Source organism: Mobula birostris, chromosome 8 (genome assembly GCF_030028105.1).
Source record: "Mobula birostris isolate sMobBir1 chromosome 8, sMobBir1.hap1, whole genome shotgun sequence".
NCBI lineage: Eukaryota > Metazoa > Chordata > Chondrichthyes > Myliobatiformes > Myliobatidae > Mobula > Mobula birostris.
In genome coordinates this window covers 65,080,113-65,101,561 of record NC_092377.1, presented here as the reverse complement: position 1 = coordinate 65,101,561, position 21,449 = coordinate 65,080,113, and the positions used below count along the sequence as shown (strand labels likewise).

General features: G+C 40.9%; 1 protein-coding gene across 2 annotated transcripts in view; it reads right to left on the bottom strand.

The window, feature by feature from the left end:
• The window catches only part of cnksr3 (cnksr family member 3), a 121,642-nt gene that overhangs the window by 11,752 nt on the left and 88,441 nt on the right, over positions 1–21,449 (bottom strand). For both annotated transcript variants that reach the window (XM_072265331.1, XM_072265332.1), the window contains exons 7-10: positions 15,602–15,661; positions 15,128–15,196; positions 11,473–11,619; positions 11,023–11,147 (exon numbers count right to left, since the gene is read on the bottom strand). In XM_072265331.1, coding sequence (XP_072121432.1) covers positions 11,023–11,147; positions 11,473–11,619; positions 15,128–15,196; positions 15,602–15,661 — 401 coding nt within the window. The remainder of the gene's footprint in view (positions 1–11,022; positions 11,148–11,472; positions 11,620–15,127; positions 15,197–15,601; positions 15,662–21,449) is intronic.

Below are 21,449 nucleotides of genomic sequence, written 5' to 3'. Positions count from 1 at the left end.
AACACCAGGGTATTTGCTGGTCAAAAGCATGACTCCATTACTCAATTTTTTTTTAAATCAGGAATTCAGTTCATCACATCTCAATATATAGGTTTCTCACACACAGCTCATGATTATGGTATTGGACAATACAGCTTCACCAAAATCACCACAGGACAGTGCATCTCTCTTCTTTTGCACTGCCATCTATAGGAGGCCCACCAAATACCAGAATCACTAAATTCTGCTGCTTCACTACACCTTCAAAAAGAATTGATTGAAGCTTCTCCCGCTTTTGGCTCTGCACGTTAGTTTGCCACCAGATATTGAATTGAGAACAGGGCATTTCTGGAAATGGCACAACTCAGATCAAAGGAAGGGACTGCTGAGCAGACTCTACGATGGAAATGGTCAGTTTGTTGAAAAGTACTACTCTCAACATAGCCAGTTTTCTTTAAATCAGGAAATGTGAGATGCTCTCAACTGTCCTATGCAAATCAAACCACTGAAGTTGTTAATGGAACTGAGATACCAAGAACAACTAAAAATTATGCTAGGCACTTTTTTCACATTTTGCTTAGTCATTCACATTTACTGCAAACTGAAATTTGAAATTAACTAAGTGTAAATACACAGCGATGCGATAACAATTAGCATACTTGCTGCATAATATGCCTGAAATACACTTTTGAAAATGCACAATTCTTCCAGATTTCTATTTGTATACAAGCAGAACAATTATTTGCAATTTTTTTTATCCTACTGATTTATCTGATGAATCTTCTCTCCTCATTCTTAACTTGTGCACTTATTTTTTTAAAAATATACTATTTTTTTGGAGGAACAGCCGGATAATAGGCCCTTCTGGTCCAATGAGACTGGGCCACCCAGTTACACCTGAGTGACAAATTTACCAAACAACTCGTACATCTTTGGGACGTGGGAGAAAACTGGAGCTTCCGGAGGAAACCTACTGGGTCAAAGGAAGAATGTACAAACGGCGACAGAAATTAACCCAGATCGCTGGCACTGTTATAGTATTATACGAGCTGCTGTACTACTGTGTCACCCCCAATCATAAATGAAGGCAAATAAATCTCAATGTTCAGTCAGATAAGAAGGTCCATGCAAGTCAAAGCACGAAAGATCAGCTTGCTGGCCCGAGGCTCCATCATAATGTGTAACGTAATACACTTCTTGCTAAGAAAGCAGCATGCAGGCTTAATAGACTGGAGCTTCCACTGGAGACAGAAGCTGCCTAAGGGAAAATAGTTTTGAACACATAATTGAAGTATCAGACTCAGCACTATTTTGAACAAAATTCACTCCAGATTAGTAATGTACCACACCTTAGAGTCGAAGTTGAACAGCACAGAAACGAGACACACAGCCCAACTTGTCCATGCCAACTGTCATGCACTTCTATGCCAATCACATTTTCCCCATATTCGGCTCATATCCCATAACACCTTTCCTATATTAGGGCCGTCCAAGTATCTTTTGAACATTGTAATTTGTACTTGTCTCTGCCACTTTCTCTGGCAACTGATTCCATGTAACTATTCATCTACTGTGCAAATATTTGCTGCTCAGATTCCCTTTAAATTTCTCTCTTCTCAATGTAAACATTTAATCACACTTCTTTTGGAAAAAGATCCTGGCAAACGAAAGCCTGCAACTTCCCTTTTGGAGCTGAGCTTTTGACTCGCCTGTACGACCTGGCATTTTCGTGGTGTGAAATGAAGTCTTGAAGGTGTAGGACATTTGTGGCGTGGCGTGACGTGTACGGGCTGAATTGAAGCAGCAGGGCCCGGCCCGAAAACAAAGAATGAATCAACGTTTGACCATTGCTGGAGAGGACGAGTTGATTCGAAGCTGCGGAACCAAGGCAGCATGGCCTGGGCCTGAGAGCGAGGAAGAGGCTGACTGATTTAAGTGCAGGGGCAGACTGAAAAGGTCAGGGTGTTGGGGCAAAAGGCAAGTTCACTGATCGGCGAGGATTTACTTGTCTCTGCCTTGAACTGAGGCTGTGGCCTGCAACTAACAGGCTTCTGAATGGACTGCAGGGTTGACTGACTTCATGGCTATGAACCCACTTTTGTGAGCTTTAGTTCTGAATGTTATTTGCTTACTTTTTAATTGTGTGCATGATTTGTTTTTTTTTGCACAATGGGTGGCTGACAGTCTTCTTGTTTTAAATGGGTTCCATTGGGCATCTTTGTTTTGTGACTGCCTGTAAGGAGTCGAATCTCCAGCTTGTTAAAAGTATACATAATTTGATAATGAATGTACTTTGAAACTGTACATACACATTACCATACTTTTTCTTGCAGGCATTTACAGAAAAAAAGGAAAAACAAAACAATTTAAAAACTATACATAAACAGAATGACAACGTGCAAGAAAAGACAAACTACGTAAATTACAAATACTGAGAACATGAATTGTAAAGAATTCTTGAACGTGAGTCTGTAGGTCACAGAAAGAGTTCAGTGTTGTGACCGGACCCAATACACAATACTCTAAATTCACCCTGACCACATTTTGTTCAGCTGTCACACGACATCCCAACTCTTATAGGCAACTCCTCAATCTATGAAAACAAGAATGCCAAATGCCATCTTCAATACTTTATACAGTATACCTGTGTTACCATTTTCATTTAGTTGTTATCCCTAGCATTTAACTTTGTCCTCTCTGTACCGGATGCTCCGAAATACATCATTTCACGGTTGCATGGATTTAAATCCATTTGCCACCTCTCCACCCAACTTTCCATCTGATCCATGTCTCTCTTTACACTTTCCTAAGTTTCTTTGATATTGACTATTCCACACATTGTAGGTGTGAATTGGGATAGATTGTTTACTGGCAAATGGATGATGGGCACGAGGGAGGCCTTTAAAATTGAACATACAGAATTTCTGTGTTCCTCTTAGAAACATGGGCTTTAGGGAAATCTTGATTTGAGGAAAATTGAAGCCCTGGTTAAGAAGCAGGAGATGCATGTCATGGATAAGAAGCTAAGATCAAATGAGGCTCTTGAGAATAAGAAATGAAGAAAAACACTTGATAGACATCATGAGGGCTAAAAGATGACACAAGTTCCCTCAGGTAGACAAGGTCAAAAGAATCCCAAGGGTTTCTCCAGATATATTAAGAGCAAAAGACTAAATTGGTCCTCTTGAACATCAGCATGGTTATCTATGCATGGAACTGAAAGAACTAGGAGGTCTTAAATGAAATTTCTGCATCTGTATTACTCAGCAGACATACAAGGGCCCATATAACTGAGGCAAAAAAGTAGTGAGCTCGTAGACCATATCCAGACTACAGGAGAGGAAGTACTTGCTGTCTTCAGGCATATTAGGATTGATAAATACCCAGGTCCTGACAAGATATCCCCTTGGAACTTGCAGAAAGCTATTGTAAAAATTGCAGAGGCCTAGTCAGAGGTATTTGAAACGTCCTGAGCCACAAGTGAGGAGCTGAAGGACTAGTGGACAGCAAATGTCAGTCATGGGCAAATTACTGGAAAGCAGTCTAAGGGACAAGCAGGTCGGTGGTGTAGTGGTATTCACACTGAACATCAAGGCCAGTGGTCCTAGGTTCAAATCCGCCAGCTACTTGCACGTTTTCCATCCGTGCTGGGTTGAGCATCGAGCTAGCAACTCAGCCTTGTAAAAAACAGACAAATGCTAAAGAAAAGGCAAGGTTGTTGCCCAATGCAGAGAGGAACAACATTCTAAGAAACAGTATATACCAAATATCTGTGTATAGACAGGACCTGATTAGGGACAGTCACTGTGGTTTTGTGGGTGGTAGGTCATGTTTAGCCAATCTTAAGAAGTTTTTTTGAAGAAGGCTGATGAAGGAAATGTGGTGGATATTCTCTACAAGACCTCTGACAAAGTCCCAGATGGAAGGCTGGTTCAGAAGGTTAAGTCACTTGGCACTGGAGATGAAGCAGTCAATTTGATTCTACATTGGCTTAGTGGGGGAAGCTAGCGGTTGGTGGTGGATAGTTGTCACCCTGACTGGAGGCCTGTGTGTCACAGGGATTGGTAGTGGATCCATTGTTGTTTATCATCTATATTAATGATCTGGATTATGTGGAAAATGGGAATACCAAGGTGGTAGATGACACCAAGATTGGCAGTATGGGCGACAGCGAAGAAGGCTATCAAAGCTTGCAGCATGATCTGGACCAGCTGGCAAAATGGGCTAAGAAATGGCAGATAGAATTTAATGCAGACAAGTGTGGGGTGTTGCACTTCGCACTTTGGCAGCTGTATTAAATTTTGCAGAACACAATGAATATCTTAACAGTTCAAAATGACAATTTAACTCTTTCAAAGCTTGCCACAAGTAATGTTTGTACCAAGTAGACACTGTAGGTTTGTCAATATCTAATGTTTGTGGATAGCAGCTGGATTTGCTGTTGGTCACCTTGAGAGCTAGGCTGATGGATTCTGGCTTATTGCTTACATGTAATATTAATGTTCTTTGCAAGTCCCAGCAATATTGTGTCCAAAACATTGGTGGACTAATGGATGAGGCGTGACTATTAAAGTGTCTAATTGATTTATTTGGATGTGCTGAACACTGTGCAAATGAACACGTACTGTTTGAATGAAAGAACCCAGGCTGAGTTAATGACAGGAGAACAAAAAATCAAAGAGTTTGTCTGTTTCTATTGCTACATCCACACTAGACCGGATAATTTTGAAAACGCCGGTTTCGCGTAAAAACCACAGGCGTCCACACTAGGTGTTTTTGAAAATACCTCTGTCCACATTAAAACGGATATTTGGGCGAATCTCTTCCTACTGGGCATGCACTGGACACACAGAAAACAAGCGAAGAGGAAACAGTATACTTGGTGCGCATTTGTCCAGTTACAGACGAGGAAAACTTAAAAGGAAATTGCCAAACAAAAGACTTGGTGCGCGTTTGTCCAGAAACATTTCCTACAGACATAGTCTCTTCACCGATGAAAGGGACAACGGCTACAACTAAATGCAATAAGGCTTGTTACTGGGCAAAAGTGAAACTTGCTGTTACCTCAGTTGTTTGCCTTTACTTTTGCCATGTCTTTGTGTATTATTTTGCTGTATTTAACATGTGCAATAAAACGAGTTACTGGGCAAAAGTGACAATTGCATCTATTGATGTTTGCACAAGCAATACATGAATAAAGCACCTTGTTAAATGTATAAAACATGTCTGCATCAGTGTTATCTTGAATTTCCATACAATGTTACATTAGGCTGTTACACATCTATTGTCAGGTATTGTTGTGGTGTTGGAGGTTGCGTTCAAGGAAACAATGAAATGCCTTGCTGCCGCCACCATTTGTTCCAGCACGTCATGACAGTGGTTTTAAAAATAGCCGGTTATCCTGTACACACTATAACAGATATTAGGCTTTTTCAGATTTATTCACTCTGGACAGCGTTTCTGAAAAGCTCTGTTTTCAGGGGAGGAAAACATCGTTTCAATGTGGACGGAGGGTCAAAACGAAGAGAAAAGGCTTTGATTACGGATTTATCCGGTCTAGTGTGGACGTAACCCAAGCATCCCTCTACACTTGTGGAACCTGTATTTATTGGGTACCTTCCCTGGGTTTGTTGGACTTTAATCAAGGACTGGAAATCACAATTGGTGCCTAGGACCCAGGGGTGGTTTCACGAGCGAGTTCGAATTCAGAATTCCCCTGATAACAGCAACAATCAAATAAAGTCTTTGTTACTCACTAGGTCATTTATTGTGTGGTTTATTTGTTTTCTATTTTATGATAATAAATCAGGCTTAAGTTACTTTGTTGTGTTGTGACTCAAATATTTAGGGTTGGTCAACCCCGCCCATTACAACAGGACAGACTAGGATAGGGCTTATACAATGAATGGTAGAGGGTGGTAGAACAGAGGAACTTGGGAATACAGATCCACAATTCTTTGAAAGAGGCACCACAGGGTCATAAAGAAAGTTTTCCGCATATTGACCCTCATCAATCCCGTGTTTCAGGAGTTTGGATGTTAAGTTGAGTTTGTACAAGGTGGTGCTGAAGCCAGACTTGGAGTACTGCATGTAGTTCTGGTCACTTTCCAACAGGAAAGATATCAATAAGCTTGAAAAGGAAAATTTACAAGGATGTTGCTGGGACTTGAGGACCAAATTGTACGGAAAGATTGAATAGGTTAGGGAATTTAGTCCCTGCAGCATAAAAAAATCAGGTGAAATCTTATAGAGGTACACAAAATACTGGAGACAATGTAATAAGCAATGTTTTGAAAGAATCATGGAAAAAGGAAAACAAGACCATTTGGCTCACTGAGCCCTTCATCCTTCCAGCAGAACAAGCTAACTACTTCCATTTCTACACTTTTTCCTCAAGGCCTTAGAATCTTCCCCCATCCCACCATGAAGTACTTATCCAATTCCCCTTTAAGTCATGAAGGGATTGCATTCCAACTCAATGTGCAGTGCAATTATGTTATTTCATTACTGATGCCTCTGGTTCTCTGTCAATCATGTTTCATTGGTGTTTTCTAGTTGCATACACTTTTGCCACTGGAAAAAGATTCTCATTTACAATAAATCATTCAAATTTCAACACCACTCAAATCCTCATCCTTCCCTACGGCATAGGGAAAAAAAATCTGCAGCTGCTTCACATGACAGATGTCTATTGCTCCAAATACTATTCCAGTTAAGCTGTTCGATATGGTCTCAAACTCTTGACCTGCTAAATGCAATGCCCAGAACAGAATATGTTAGCAAATCAAACAACTTCTTTTTGTACTTGATGTCTCTGCGAATAAAGACAAGGATTTGTCAAATACCCAAGTTAATAAAATGTCCTGCCAAACCTTTAAGATTTTACCATGTAGTCTCCACTACCTCACTATTCCTCGTGAAAATATTACTTCACTTTGACAAGATTAATTTCACCTGCTACAGGTCTGCTCATTTTACCAGTCACTGAAACAGGGAATGTTGGAAACAGGCAGCTGAGTGTAAAGAGAAACAATGTTCAAGTGATAGGTCAAATATCTTTTCTCAGAATTGGGTTAGTGGAAACAAGTGGCAGCAATATTGTTTTACTCTTTCCTGGTTTCAATAAACAATCATCAATTTGAAGTACAGTATTAATTCTTGCTTCTCTTACCCCAGTTGTTGACCTGCTGAGTGTTTCCAATATTCCCTACAGTTATTTCAAACTTCCAGATAGGGAAATAGTACAACTAACTCGCATATCAGCTATGTAAGGATAGAATGGAGACACGAGATGGCAGAACAACACGCACAACACGCTGGAGGAACTCAGCGAGTTGGGCAGCATCCGTGGAAACGAACAGTCAATGATTCAGGCCGAGACCCTTCGTCAGGACTCTTTGGCAGTCTTGATGAAGGGTCTCCGCCTGAATCGTTGACTGTTCGTTTCCACGGATGCTGCCCGACCTGCTGAGTTCCTCCAGCGTGTTGCTTTGACCACAGCATCCGCAGAGTATTTTGTGTTCAAGAGATGGCAGATACTGGCATCTAGATCTGGAGCAACAAAATTTGCTGGGAGAGCTTGGCAGATCAAGCAGCACCTGATACAGGCCTTTGACACATAATTCCTTCCTTCCTTCTCACAGATGCTACTTGACCTGCTGAGTTCTTCCAGCAGATTGCCTGTCGCAAGCAAGGATAAAGGTCTTCCCAAGTACAGTCTGAGGTCTGGAGCAATACAACATGGACACAGGCCTTTGGCCCCAGTGAGTCCATACTAAACACATTATCCACCTAGCTAACTCCAACTTCCTGTGTTTGGTCCATATCCCTACAGGCCCCACCTTTCCAAGTACCTAAGCAAGTATTTCTTAAATGATACTATTGTACTTGTCTCAACAACCTCCTCTGGCAACTCATTCCATATACTCACACCGTGTGTGGAAAAAGTTAACCCTCAAGTCTCTTTTAAATCTACTCTCAGTGACCACTTTATTAGATGCCTCTTGGACCTACTAAAATGGCGTCTGAGTGCATGTTTATGCTCTTCTGCTGCTACAGACCATCCACTTCAAGGTTTGATGTACTGTACATTCAGAGATGCTGTTCTACACACCACTGTTGTAATGCACGCTTATTTTCACCTTCCTGACAGCTTAAACTAATTCACCCCCAGAACTGCTGGTCACTGAATTTTTTTATTTGTTTTTTGCACCACTCTCTGTAAACACTAGAGACTGTTGTGCATGAAAACCCCAAGCAATCAGCAGTTTCTGAGATATTCAAACCACCTCCATCTGGCACCACAATCATTCCATGGTCAAAGTGACAATCACATTTCTTACCCATTCCGATGATTGGTCTGAACAACAACTGAACCTCTTAACCAGGTCTGTTATGCATTTATGCAGCTTTTTTACCACCCCATCTACCTGTGACACTGCCTATGCACTTGTACTCTGAGGTCTCTGTTCCAGAACACCCCCTAGTGCCCTTTCATAGCACAAGTCCTATCTATTCTGCTTTGATTTTTCAAGACATCATCTAATACACATCTATATGGGAATCCAGTTGCCCTCATCAGCCCACTTCTTTAACTGATCAAGATTCCTCAATAATCTCCGATAATCTTTTTCACCATCAACACCTCCCAATTATGGTGTCATCTGCAAAGTTGACGATCAAGCCTTCCACATTCATGTCCATATTGTTATACAAACAACAAGGGTCCCAACACCAACAGCACAGCACTTGTTACCAGTCTCCATTCCAAGAAACCTTCAATCATTGTTCTCTGCTCCCCTCCTTCGAGCCAATTTTGAATATACCTAACTAGCTCTCCCTGGGTTCCATCCACTGAACTTGCCAGGTCAACCATGCAGGCCCTTGTTGAAGGGCTTGCTAAAGTTTAAATAGAAAACGTCAACTGCTCTACATTCTTTTAACACTTTTGGTTCCTTCCTCAACAATTTCCAAAAGATTCATCAAGCATGACTTCCCACACGCAAAGCCATGCTGACTCCTCCTAGTCAGGCAACCTATCCAAATGTTAGTAAATCCTGTCCCTTAGAATTTACTCCAGCAATTTCCCCACGACTTAGGTCAGGCTGACTGGCCTGAAGATCCCTTGCTTGTTCTTGCTACACTCCTTAAGTAACAGAACAACATTAGCCACATTCCTGCGTTCAGTAGCTAATGATGCAGCAAGTATCTGCATAAGGGACTCCTACAACTTCTTTTGTTACCTTCCACGAAGTCAAAGCATGCACTCAGTCAGGTCCTGATGACCCATTCAATGCAGTGTTGTATATATCTCCTTCCTAACATCATGAACGTTCTCTAAAATGTCTCCACTTGTTTCCTATATCTCAGGCAACCATGATACCATTTTCTTAACTTCACCTATCAGATCTATCTCATACCCTCTTTAATGTCCTGATTTCTCACATGTGTGTTCTTAATCTTTTTGAAGTCATCAAGGGATTCACTTATCCCCCAGCTCCTAAACCCAATTTATACTTTCTCCTTTTTTCTTGACCAGAGACTAATATTGCTTGTCAGCCAAGGTGCCCTCTAAGCTTGCCAGGTTTAACAGGAACATTCTGTTCCTGGACTCTTACTATCTCATCTTACAGGTTTCCTACTTGCCATTCATTTCTTTCTCCTCAAGCAGGCTCTACAAACTGACCAGTGACTAATTCCCCCATAATTAGTCCAACATCAGTTGAAGTCAATAACCAGTGGACCCATCTTATCCTTTTCTTCTTCTACTAATATTGTTCCTTTGCTTAAGTGTATCAAGACAAGCCACAGAGCTAGCTTAAAACTAATAGAATTATCGTTGCTGACACCAAAGTACTTGCTGATTGCCACTTCAGTTACTTGCCCTGCCTTGTTTGCCGAGAGGGGGCTCAGTATTGCTCCATCCTGAGCAGGGCCCTCTACATACCAATTCAGGAAACTTTCCTGGACACATTACACAAATATCACCCTGCCTTGTCTCCTAACACCTGGTAGCCCAGTCAATACCAGGGAAATTAGTATCTCTCACTAATACAGTCTGTTATTTTTATAACAATGAGCAATTTCTCTGCACACATGCAACATTGAGCAGACAGTTCTGCCTTTCTCTTAGTCATGTCTCTGCTATGGCTTTAACATCCCAGTTCCTCAGAACCAATCTATGTTCCGAGTCCATCACAGTTTAACTAAGTATTCTTCCCCCCCCCCCCCCCCAACTTTACTGTGCTCCTGGCTATCATGATTACTAAATTTATTCATGACGGCTACTTTATCCCATGACTTGCTCCTGCTCAAAGCCCCACACCCCTCCACAGCCAATCTAATTTAAACCCTCCACTGTTGCACCAACGAACTTCCCTGAAGGGATTTTGGCTCAAGTGCATCTCATCTGTCTTGTATAGGTCACCTCTACCCAGGAGAGACCCCAGCGGGCAGGGAACCTGAATCCCTGTCCCTTGTACCAACTCCTCAGCCCCGCATTGACTTCCCCTCCTTTCTATTTTTGACCTCACCAGCATGTGGCACCAGGAGTAATTTGGAGATTACCTCCCTCGAGGTCCTGCTTTTTAACTTCTCACATGGCTCCCTGTCATCATTCTGCAGGACCTCATCATGTGTTTTACCTGTGCTAATTAGGGAATAGTACTCTTATTCACCATTGGAATGCATCACCACCACGCCTGGGTGAAAATATACTTTCAAACCTTCTATTCACCGTTACACCACTGGAAGAGATGTTCAGGATCCAACAAGAGTCCACATCAGGTTTTCTCTCTACGGTTTAGTCTGCAGTGAAGAGACTAAAAGTAATGGCTGAGAACCCAGTTGGGTAGCTGATGGAATTTACTATACAGGGACTGGAGTTACTACATGTACACGTTGACACTGCTATTCCAAGTGAGCTACTAACGTAGCTGCAGATGTGAAACATCAGTTTTCTTTGACTGGATCTGTTCACATCTGTGTGCCAGCTTTAAAAGATACAGGAAGCCTTTGTTCTGCTGTTTCAAGTGGTTTGCATACCGAGGAGTATATGGAACGACTGGCGGTGGTGGGATGTATAGATCCTTAATGGGAGGCTTTTCTTTCTTTTGAGATATCTCCATTGTGCTGGCTGTTGATGGAGTTGCAGTCTGCGAAGGACTGATCTGTAAAAAAAAACAAGGTAGTACAAATATTCAAAGTTTTATGTGCAAGGATGGGGGTGAGTGAAGAGAAAATAAAAAAAGCATTCTCAAATAATTATTATGCCAAGAAGCTTTTCATATCAGCTCTAAATGAATCACAGCCAGTAATAAATATGTCATAACTTTCTCCACATCTGTTCAATAGTCCAACTTCTACAAAACACAGTGGAGTAAATTTTTGGACCTTCATTAAAGCGGACAGTGCACGCTAACCATAATACGATGCGGTATCACCTGCAAATGTTGCCAATAAAATGCAGAAACTCTTAAGGAGTTCTCTTTTTACCTGCACAGCTGGTGGCTTCCAGCGCATATTCTTCAGAGGAGCTGGAGTAATGTTGCATGTGCTTGCTGGCCTTTTTTTCAGCAAAAGCATCACACCAGCAGGGTCTTCACGAAGTTTTCCAACAAGATTTTTTAACTGCCATCCAACCTTTTAACAATAGACAATGGAATGAGATCTGTATTAATAAACCAGTCACTTTATCTTTAGAGATGCTAATTTTTTTGAGAAACCCCGCAGTGGCAGTCCTTTATGGAAGAACAAAACAGGATATATTAAGCACGAGGAAATCTGCAGATGTCGGAAATTCAAGCAACACTCAAAGTTGCTGGTGAACGCAGCAGGCTGGGCAGCATCTCTAGGAAGAGGTACAATCGACGTTTTTTTAAAATCGCAAACACGAGGAAATCTGCAGATTTTTTTTAAAAATGCAAACAATAAATCGTCGACTGTACCTCTTCCTAGAGATGCTGCCTGGCCTGCTGCGTTCACCAGCAACTTTGAAGGATATATTAAAAATCTGTGCCATCCAGTTTATGGAGTGCATTAAATTATTTGTAATTATTCATCGCTTTACTCTCCTAATTCACTCCTGGTATTAATTTGCAAGGCACAACTAAGCATTGGGGAAAAAAAGGGACATGGAAATGACACGAAGCAGAGAAGGTCTGTTCAATTGTATTTGGATAACCTGATGCACCAGCTTATAAGAATAGTAAATGCTCACTCATATACTAACCAAGGAACATCAAAATTTCTTTGAGAAAAAGTACCAAACCTCTACACTTCCTTTGGGACTAACGTGTGACAAATGATCACAAAATTTCCTTTCCCGTGATAAATTGTTTAATTTGAGTTGCCATTCACGAAATCTAGTGGTGAAATTAGTTTATTTTAGTTGTTCACATGCTCCCAAAAACAAAATACTTAAGCACAGTTCCAAAACAATTTGATTTAGGTCACCATATAGAGCAAGTTAAAGGTGGTTTATGGTCAAAACCTAACAGCCTGTTTGGATTAAAGCAATTCTCAATTTAATTTTGAATTCTGCACTGACAAATTGGAAATAAAAAACTGTTTCTGTTAAATTAAATTTATAGGCACACTGACAATTTATACGTAACCAAAGTTCCTTGGAGAATGGAACTGAAAGTGTATTGAAAGCTTGCTGTATACACCAAAAAGATGACAGGATATTCAAAGTCAGAGTGAGAAACGTTTTATAATGGGGGCATGGGTTGGTGGTGAGGTTAAAGAAAAAAGGTGTTAAGGATTTTAAACATCCAATTGGCTTGTGCTCTATACAAACATCCAGCAGAACATCCCCAATTATCCCTAGCATAACAGCAGCTGCCAGGTCTGTCCCCATCTACTCCTACTTGTTGCAAGTTCAGTTCATTTGTGAACTAAAATTCTTTAGGTACAGAATGAGCATATTATTATGCTTACATTTGGGAAATGGTCATGTGCCAATCATTTGTATTTAAAGCTGCTTTCAATTTCATATAATAAATAATATTCATAGAACAATACATGCCTTTCAGCCCAATGAGTCCATACTAGCCAGTGCAGACCGAGCCTGTCAGATTTTCCTAATTCAGCCCATATCCCTCCAATCCCTGTCCTTCCATGCAACTATGCTTCTTAAATTATACTATTTTATCTGTCTCAAATGACCTTCTCTGGCAGTTCACTCCATATACCTTCCAAATGTGTGAAACAAGTTCCCACTTGAGTCCCTTCAAGTCTTGCCATACTCACCTAAGTCAAGCCCCCGAATTCTGGACCCCCTCCCCCAATGTTACCATCAACTAAGGTCAATACATATTTTAAAAGGACACTGGTGTAAGGTGTGCAATGCAAACTAAACTGAGCTGGGGAGGCACATTTCAAGAACACATTTGCCACCTCTCACAAGACCATAAGACAGAGGAGCAGAATTAGGCCATTCAGCCCATCAAGTCTGCTCCATCATGGCCAATCCCGAATACCACTCAACCCCACACATCTGCCTTCTTGCCATATCCTTTGGTGCCCTGACTGATCAGGAAATTATCAACTTCTGCCTTAAATACTCCCACAGACCTAGCAGTGCATTCCACAGATTCGCTACTCTCTGGCTAGAAAAAAATCCTCCTTACCCCTGTTCTAAAAGGTCGCCCCTCAATTTTGAGGTTGTGCCCTCTAGTTCTGGATACCCCACCATAGGAAACATCCTCTCCACATCCACCCTATCTAGTCCTTTCAACATTCAGTAGGTTTCAATGAGATCCCCCCCCCCCACATTCTTCTAAATTCCAGTGAGTACAGGCTTAAAGCTGCCAAACGCTCCTCACAGATTAACCCCTTCATTCCCGAAATCATCCTTGTGAACCTCCTCTATACTCTCTCCAATGACAACACATCCATTCTGAGATATGGGGCCCAAAACTGTTGATAATACCCTTAAGTGCAGCCAGGCTAGTGTTTTATAAAGGCTCAGCATTATCCGCTTGCTTTTATATTCTAATCCCCTTGAAATAAATGCCAACATTGCATTTGCTTTCTTTACCATAGACTCAACCTGTAGCTTGACCTTCTGGTAGTCTTGCTCAAGGATTCTTAAGTGCCTCTGCACCTCTAATGTTTGAAACTTCTCCCACTGCCCTTTTATCTTGATGCATTATCGTACATTTCTCAGCACTATTTCATCTGCCATTTTTCTGCCGTCTTCCAATTTGTCTAAATCCAGCTGCAATTTCATTGCTTCCTCAGCACTATCAACCCCTCCACCTATCTTTGTATCATCCACAAACTTTGCCATAAAGCCATCAATTCCACTGAATTCTCATGTGATTAAGCAATGGAAGGAATGCCAATGAGTGTATTTGATTCCACACTAAGCAACTCCAAACAAATACAGCCAAAAATAAGTAACTGATATGTAAATCAGGAAGAGAATCTTGTTTTAATCTCCTTCTTATTCTCACTGCTTCCTCACTTGGTAGAAGCACAGAGGCCAAACTCAGTAACTTAAACACAGCCCTGACAAAGATCAGATATTCATTCTGGGGTCCATCCATGTCTGTTACATAAGGCAGGGCATTCAGCTATTAAGTAGGTAGCATCAGTTTTCTTTATAAGATACAAGTTAATCAGATATTTAAATGCTAATGCCTGGTTAAAAACTGCAGAATGCAACTTCTCAATGCCAATCAGTTACTTGGAAAATAAAAGAGCAACCCCTCTCATAACCAAGATTAAACAATATACCAGTGTTGTTCTCCTATACCAGCAAGCTGACACAAGCCACTAAAAGTCTGGTCTCCACCAAGTTTTGAGAGAATTATGTACAAGATAATGACTCTCTGCATAATCCTGGACAAAATTAAATATGTAAGGCTGTAAATAATTATTACTTAACTTGCCTAGCTGTCCACTATTACAATCAGAAAACTTGAATTCTGGTGACACTGAAATTTTGTGCAACTGTAAAGGAGATAGTGCTTTGGAACTCACTATCCTTTACTGTTATCCAGGTAAGAAAATATTTACACTCCTGCATTTTCGGAGTTTCTTTCAGATAACTTGATAAACAGAGAATGCAGATCAATTCAGTTATTTTCAGCTTCAAATGATCTGAATAAATCGGTGTTACATTTGTTTGGTCAGTACTTACAACAGTCTGCTGGTTCACCTGAATCACCTCATCACCAGCATGAATCTTCCTTGTTCTATCAGCAGGTGACTGTAAAACAGAATTGAAATGGTTAAAAAGTTAATGATGACTGCCTCCTTGAAGCAGTGAAGTTACTCCTCACATACCAGAATATTCACATTTTCTTGCATCATTTATCTTGATATTCAGTTCCACCTTCCTTCATAATTATGTTAAGGAATACACAAAGTATAGCTTTGAGATAGAAAGACACTAACCAGATGGTAACTATTTAAAACTACTCTGTTAATGCCCTTTCTGTGCTATGAAATTGGTTACCGAGCAGACACCCAAGGTTGAAGGATACACCAGTATTCTGATCTTTACCTCAGATGCCATCACTTGGCTATGTGACCAAAAAACTTTGAACTTTAGACCTATTAATGCATTCATGATTGCTGTCAAAAAGATTGAAAGACCAAGCATCTTTCTTACATTTTCAGTTGTGCCAGTTACAATGTGTAATCCATCATAGGTTGATTTAATATACATGCCCTAGAAAAATAAAAAGAAAAGTCAATTGGATTGATTAGAAACCAACAAAGCCATTCCAGCACAACATTGTCCATTCTGTAGTTGAAGTACAAGGAGTCGAGCTCTACATCTTGAGGGCTTAAATATCAAAAGGATAAAATTTGTTTCAGGGAAGGGAGGGAATAAAATAACAGGAAGAGGTAATATAAATGGACAAGGCTTGCTTGCATTAGTTTCGACAGAATACCATACATTTATCTGTAGGAACATGGGTTTACACAGCCAGGATCTTTATTCAAGAAAATCAGCAAAATATTTTATAATATTCTTAAATTTGATGAATGACTGCTGCTTCATTAATACTCAAACAGCTCAACACAACATCTAGGACAAAGATGACAATTTGATTGACCCCCTAACGTATTCACTTCCTTTCCGAGCATTGCTGCTGCATTATCTACAAAATATACTGTAGACACTCACTTATACTAGCAGCCCATTCGAGACCCAAGTTCCCTACTGTCAAGGAAACCAAACAGTCAATAAATCCCACTGCAAGGCATGCACGTGACCTTTACCTGGAAAAAAGTATTGTTATGCAGCACTGCTGCTGGGTGTATAACCAGCTCCAGGCAACTCATGATCACCTTCTTTAACAGAAGAATAGGCAAAATGTATTGGTCGTTTCATTGACCAATAATGGCCCATCATTAATGACCCTCACCATCTCTCTTTTCATTACATGACACTGAAGACACACACTTATCGCCAAGGAAAAGCTGTGCCATCAGTTCTGAACGGACCATGAAGCCATGAACACTACTGCACTTTTTACAGTACTTAACTTTAATATTTCTTATTGCAAACATGTATTGCACTGGTACTGCTGTTGCAAAACAACAAATTCCATGACATCTTTCAGTGAAAATAACCACAATTCTGATTTTCTCATCATGAAGAAAACATCTTTTACACTATACTTCACATATCTATACCTATAATGCTGTAATCTATAATCTATACCTATAGTAATAAAGACAACTAATGCTGACAAGTAGCCTTCATAACTTAGTGCTTTTAGCACAGTCATGCACTCCAGGGCAAAAAAGCCCCCTTGAGGTTCAATGCCAAAAACTGAACTTTAGCTCAAACTAACCATACCCTTAATGTGTATATATCAGAAAGGCTAACATTAATAAGGTCTTGAAGCATTATTTAATTAAAGCATTAAAAATACCCTGATGGGAGTTATATACAGACCTCCAAACAGTAGCAAAGGTGTGGACTACAAACGACAACAGAAGATAGAAAATGCATGCCAAAAGGGTAATGATGACACTCATGGGGGATTTCAATATGCAGGTAGATTGGGAAAATCAGGTTGGTGCGAGATCCCAAAAGGGGGAATTTGTAGAATGCCTACAACATGACTCTTTAGAGCAGCTCATGGCTGAGCCCACTAAGGGTGTTGAGCAATGAACCAGAATTGATTAGAGAGCTTAAGGTAAAAGAACCCTTTGGGGCCAGTGATCATAATATGATAGATTTCATCTTGCAATTTGAGAATGAGAAACTAAAGTTAGATGTACCAGTATTACAGTGGAGTAAAGGGAAATAGAGGCACTGGAGAGGAGTTGACCAGAATTGTTTGGAAGTAGAACTAGCATGGATGACAGCAGAGCAGCAATGGCTGGAGTTTTTGGCAGCAATTCAGAAGACACTGGACAGATACATACCAAAGAAGAAATATTCTAAGGGCAGGATGACACAACAATGCTGGCAAGAGAAGTTAAAGCCAACATAAAAGCCAAAGAGAGGGCATATAATAGAGCAAAAACAAGTGGAAATTAAAGGACATTTCACAGCATGCAAGGGTAGAGAACTCCAAGGACATAGTTCTCAGAAATCTCTCCTAATTTTGATCATGAACAGGAGATCTCTTTCTTAAATTGTACACCTTATTTCCAGATATCTCCACTGGGGAAAAATCCTGTCAAGGTCCACACTGGGAATGAGCTTCTCTACGTACTACTAATCTTTTTTCAATATAGGATTAACAAAATGAACCTTCTTGTGCACAGTCTGCAATGAAATTACATCCTTAAGTATGGAGACCAAAACTATGCATAGGACCATAGGGTCTCACCAATTGCATGCAAAATTCTATTTCTCACTTATATTCTATAACACATTTAATAAAGTCCAACAATTCATTGACCTTCTTAATTACCTCAGGACATTTCAGACTACATTTTAGGAGTAATTAATGCAGAAAACCAGGTAATTGGAAAGGGCTCACAAACCTTTTCTTGAACTATACATTGAACTCATTGGTACAATGTATTCAAATAATCACCGTCTAGTGAACAATATATCACATTTAAAAGCTGCTCCTCAAATGCAAAGAAAGCATGCAGATTCCAAAAATTCTTAGCGTTACAACCATCAAGCCTAGGCAGGTTCCTTGGTAAAATGGATTAAATATTAAATATCAGGTTTATGAGATTTGCAATGTTGATAGTTCTTGCAAAAGATAATGTTGTCTCTAAGAATCCTTGCAATTTTAAAATCTGGGAGTCAACCATCACTGCCAGCAGTTTGTCTCAATAGCAATTGATTTCTGTTAACTTGCACTTGAAAAAGAAAAATGAATGAAAGAACCTACAAATCATTTTCACTGGTGCAGTTTGGTGCAAACATTTTCCAAAATAAAGTTTAAAAATTCAAAAACAGAAGTAGCTGAACTCAAAGATAATCACCTTGACATATTTTGTGCCTGTGTAACAACACTGCACATTGTACTCCATAGAACCAAATTTCAGAAGTAGATTACATTTGAAGCAGTCATGCATGATTAACAAAGAACCAAGGACAATATTTCTGCCTCCATGTTAAACTTAGTCAAAATTTTCATGTCCATAAGGTACAGGAGCAGAAATAGGCCACAAGTCTGCTCCGCTATTTCAACATAGCAAATCCATTTTCCTCTCAGCCCCAAACTCCTGCCTTCTCCCCAGGCTGTAAAAATAGGGGACAAGCTCTCCTCTACAATCACTCTGAGCACCGGTGCCCCACAAGGCTGTGCACTCAACTCCCTGTTGTACTCACTGTACACCCATGATTGTGTAGCCAAGTTTCCATCGAACTCAATATACAAGTTTGATGATGACACCACAATTGTAGGCTGTATCTCGGGTAATGATAAGTTTGAGTACAGAGAGGAAATTAAGAACCTGATGGCATGGTACGAAGATAATAACCTATCCCTCAATGTCAGCAAGACGAAGGAATTGGTTGTTAACTTCAGAAGGAGTAGCGGACCGCACAACCGCATTTACATCTGTGGCGCGCAAGTGGGACAGGTCAAAAGCTTTAAGTTCCTCGGGGTCAATATCACAAATGACCTGACTAGGTCCAACCAAGCAGAGTCCACTGCCAAGAAGGCCCACCAGCGCCTTTACTTCCTGAGAAAACTAAAGAAATTTGGCCTGTCCCCTAAAACCCTCACTAATTTTTATAGATGCACCATAGAAAACATTCTTCTAGGGTGCATCACAACCTGGAATGGAAGTTGTCCTGTCCAAGACCGGAAGAAGCTGCAGAAGATTGTGAACACAGCCCAGCACATCACACAAACCAATCTTCCGTCCTTGGACTCACTTTACACCGCTGAGCCGAACATGGGTTACCCATAGCCCTCTATTTTTCTAAGCTCCATGTATCTATCCCGGAGTCTCTTAAAGGACCCTATCATATCCACATCCACCACCCCATTCCACGTACTAACCACTCTCTGCATAAAAAAACTTACCCCTGACATTTCCATTGCACCTACTTCTAAGCACCTTCAAACTGTGTCCTCTCATGCTAGCTATTTCAGCTCTGGAAAAAAGCCTCTGACTATCCAAATGAACAATACCTCTCGTCATCTTATACACCTCTACCAGGTCACCTCTCATCCTCTGTCGCTTCAAGGAGAAAAGGCCAAGTTCACTCAACCTATTCTCATAAGGCATGCTTCGCAATCCAGCTGACATCTTTGTAAATCTCCTCTGCACCCTTTCTATGGTTTCTACATCCGTCCTGTAGTGAGGCGACCAGAACTGAGCACAGAACTCCAAGTGGGGTCTGAGCAGAATCCTATTTAGCTGCAACATTACCTCTTGGCTCCTAAACTCAATCCCATGATTGATGAAGGCCAATGCACCATATACCGCCTTAACCAAAGAGTCAACCTGCGCAGCAGCTTTGAGTGCCCTATAGACTCGGACCCCAATATCCCTCTGATCCTCCACACTGCCAAGAGTCTAACCATTAATACTATATTTTGCCATCATATTTGACCTACCAAAATGAACCACCTCACACTTATCTGGGTTGAACTCCATCGGCCACTTCTCAGCCCAGTTTTGCATCCTATCAATCTCCCGCTGTAACCTCTGACAGTCCTCCACACAATATAAAACACCCCCAACCTTTGTGTCATCAGCAAATTTACTAATCCATCCCTCCACTTCCTCACCTAGGTAATTTATAAAAATCATGAAGAGTAGGGGTCCCAGAACAGATCCCTGAGGCACACCACTGCTCACCGACCTGCATGCAGAATATGACCCGTCTAGAACCACTCTTTAACTTCTGTGGGCAAGCCAGTTCTGGATCCACAAAGCAATGTCTCCTTGGATCCCATGCCTCCTTACTTTCTCAATAAGCCTTGCATGGGGTACTTTATCAAATGCCTTGCTGAAATCCATATACACTACATCTATTGCTCTACCTTCATCAATGTGTGTAGTCACATCCTCAAAAATTTCAATCAGGCTCATAAGGCACGACCTGCCTTTGACAAAGCCATGCTGACTGTTCCCAATCATATTATGCCTCTCCAAATGTTCATAAATCCTGCCTCTCAGGATCTTCTCCATCAACTTACCAACCACTGAAGTAAGACTCTCTGGTGTATAATTTCCTGGGCCATCTCTACTCCCTTTTTTGAATAAGCGAACAACATCTGCAACCCTCCAATCTCCCAGAACCTCTCCCATCACCATTGATGATGCAAGGATCATTGCCAGAGGCTCAGCAATCTCCTCCCTCACCTCCCATAGTAGCCTGGGGTACATCTCATCCAACCCCCGTGACTTATCCAACTTGATGCTTTCCAAAAGCTCCAGCACATCGTCTTACTTAATATCTACATGCTCAAGCTTTTTAGTCCGCTGTAAGTCATCCCTGCAATCGCCAAGATCCTTTTCCGTAGTGAATACTGCAACAAAGTACTCATTAAGTATCTCTGCTATCACTTCCGGTTCCACACACACTTTTGTACTGTCACACTTGATTGGTCCTATTCTCTCATCATCTTACCCTCTTGCTCTTCACGTACCTGTAGAATGCCTTGGGGTTTTCCTTAATCATGTTTACCAAGGCCTTCTTGTGGCCCCTTCTGGTTCTCCTAATTTCTTTCTTAAGCTCCTTCCTGCTAGCCTTATAATCTTCTAGACCTCTATCATTACCTAGTTTTTTTTTAAAACCTTTTGTAAGTTCTTCTTTTTCTTCCTGACTAGATTTACAACAGCCTTTGTACACCATGGTTCCTGTACCCGACCATCCTTCCCCTGTCTCATTGGAACGTACTTATGCAGAACTTCACGCAAATATCCCCTGAACATTTGCCACATTTCTTCCGTACATTTCCCCGAGAACATTTGTTCCCAATTTATGCTTCCAAGTTCCTGCCTGATAGCCTCATATTTCCTCTTACTCCAATTAATCGCTTTCCTAACTTGTCTGTTCCTATCCCTCTCCA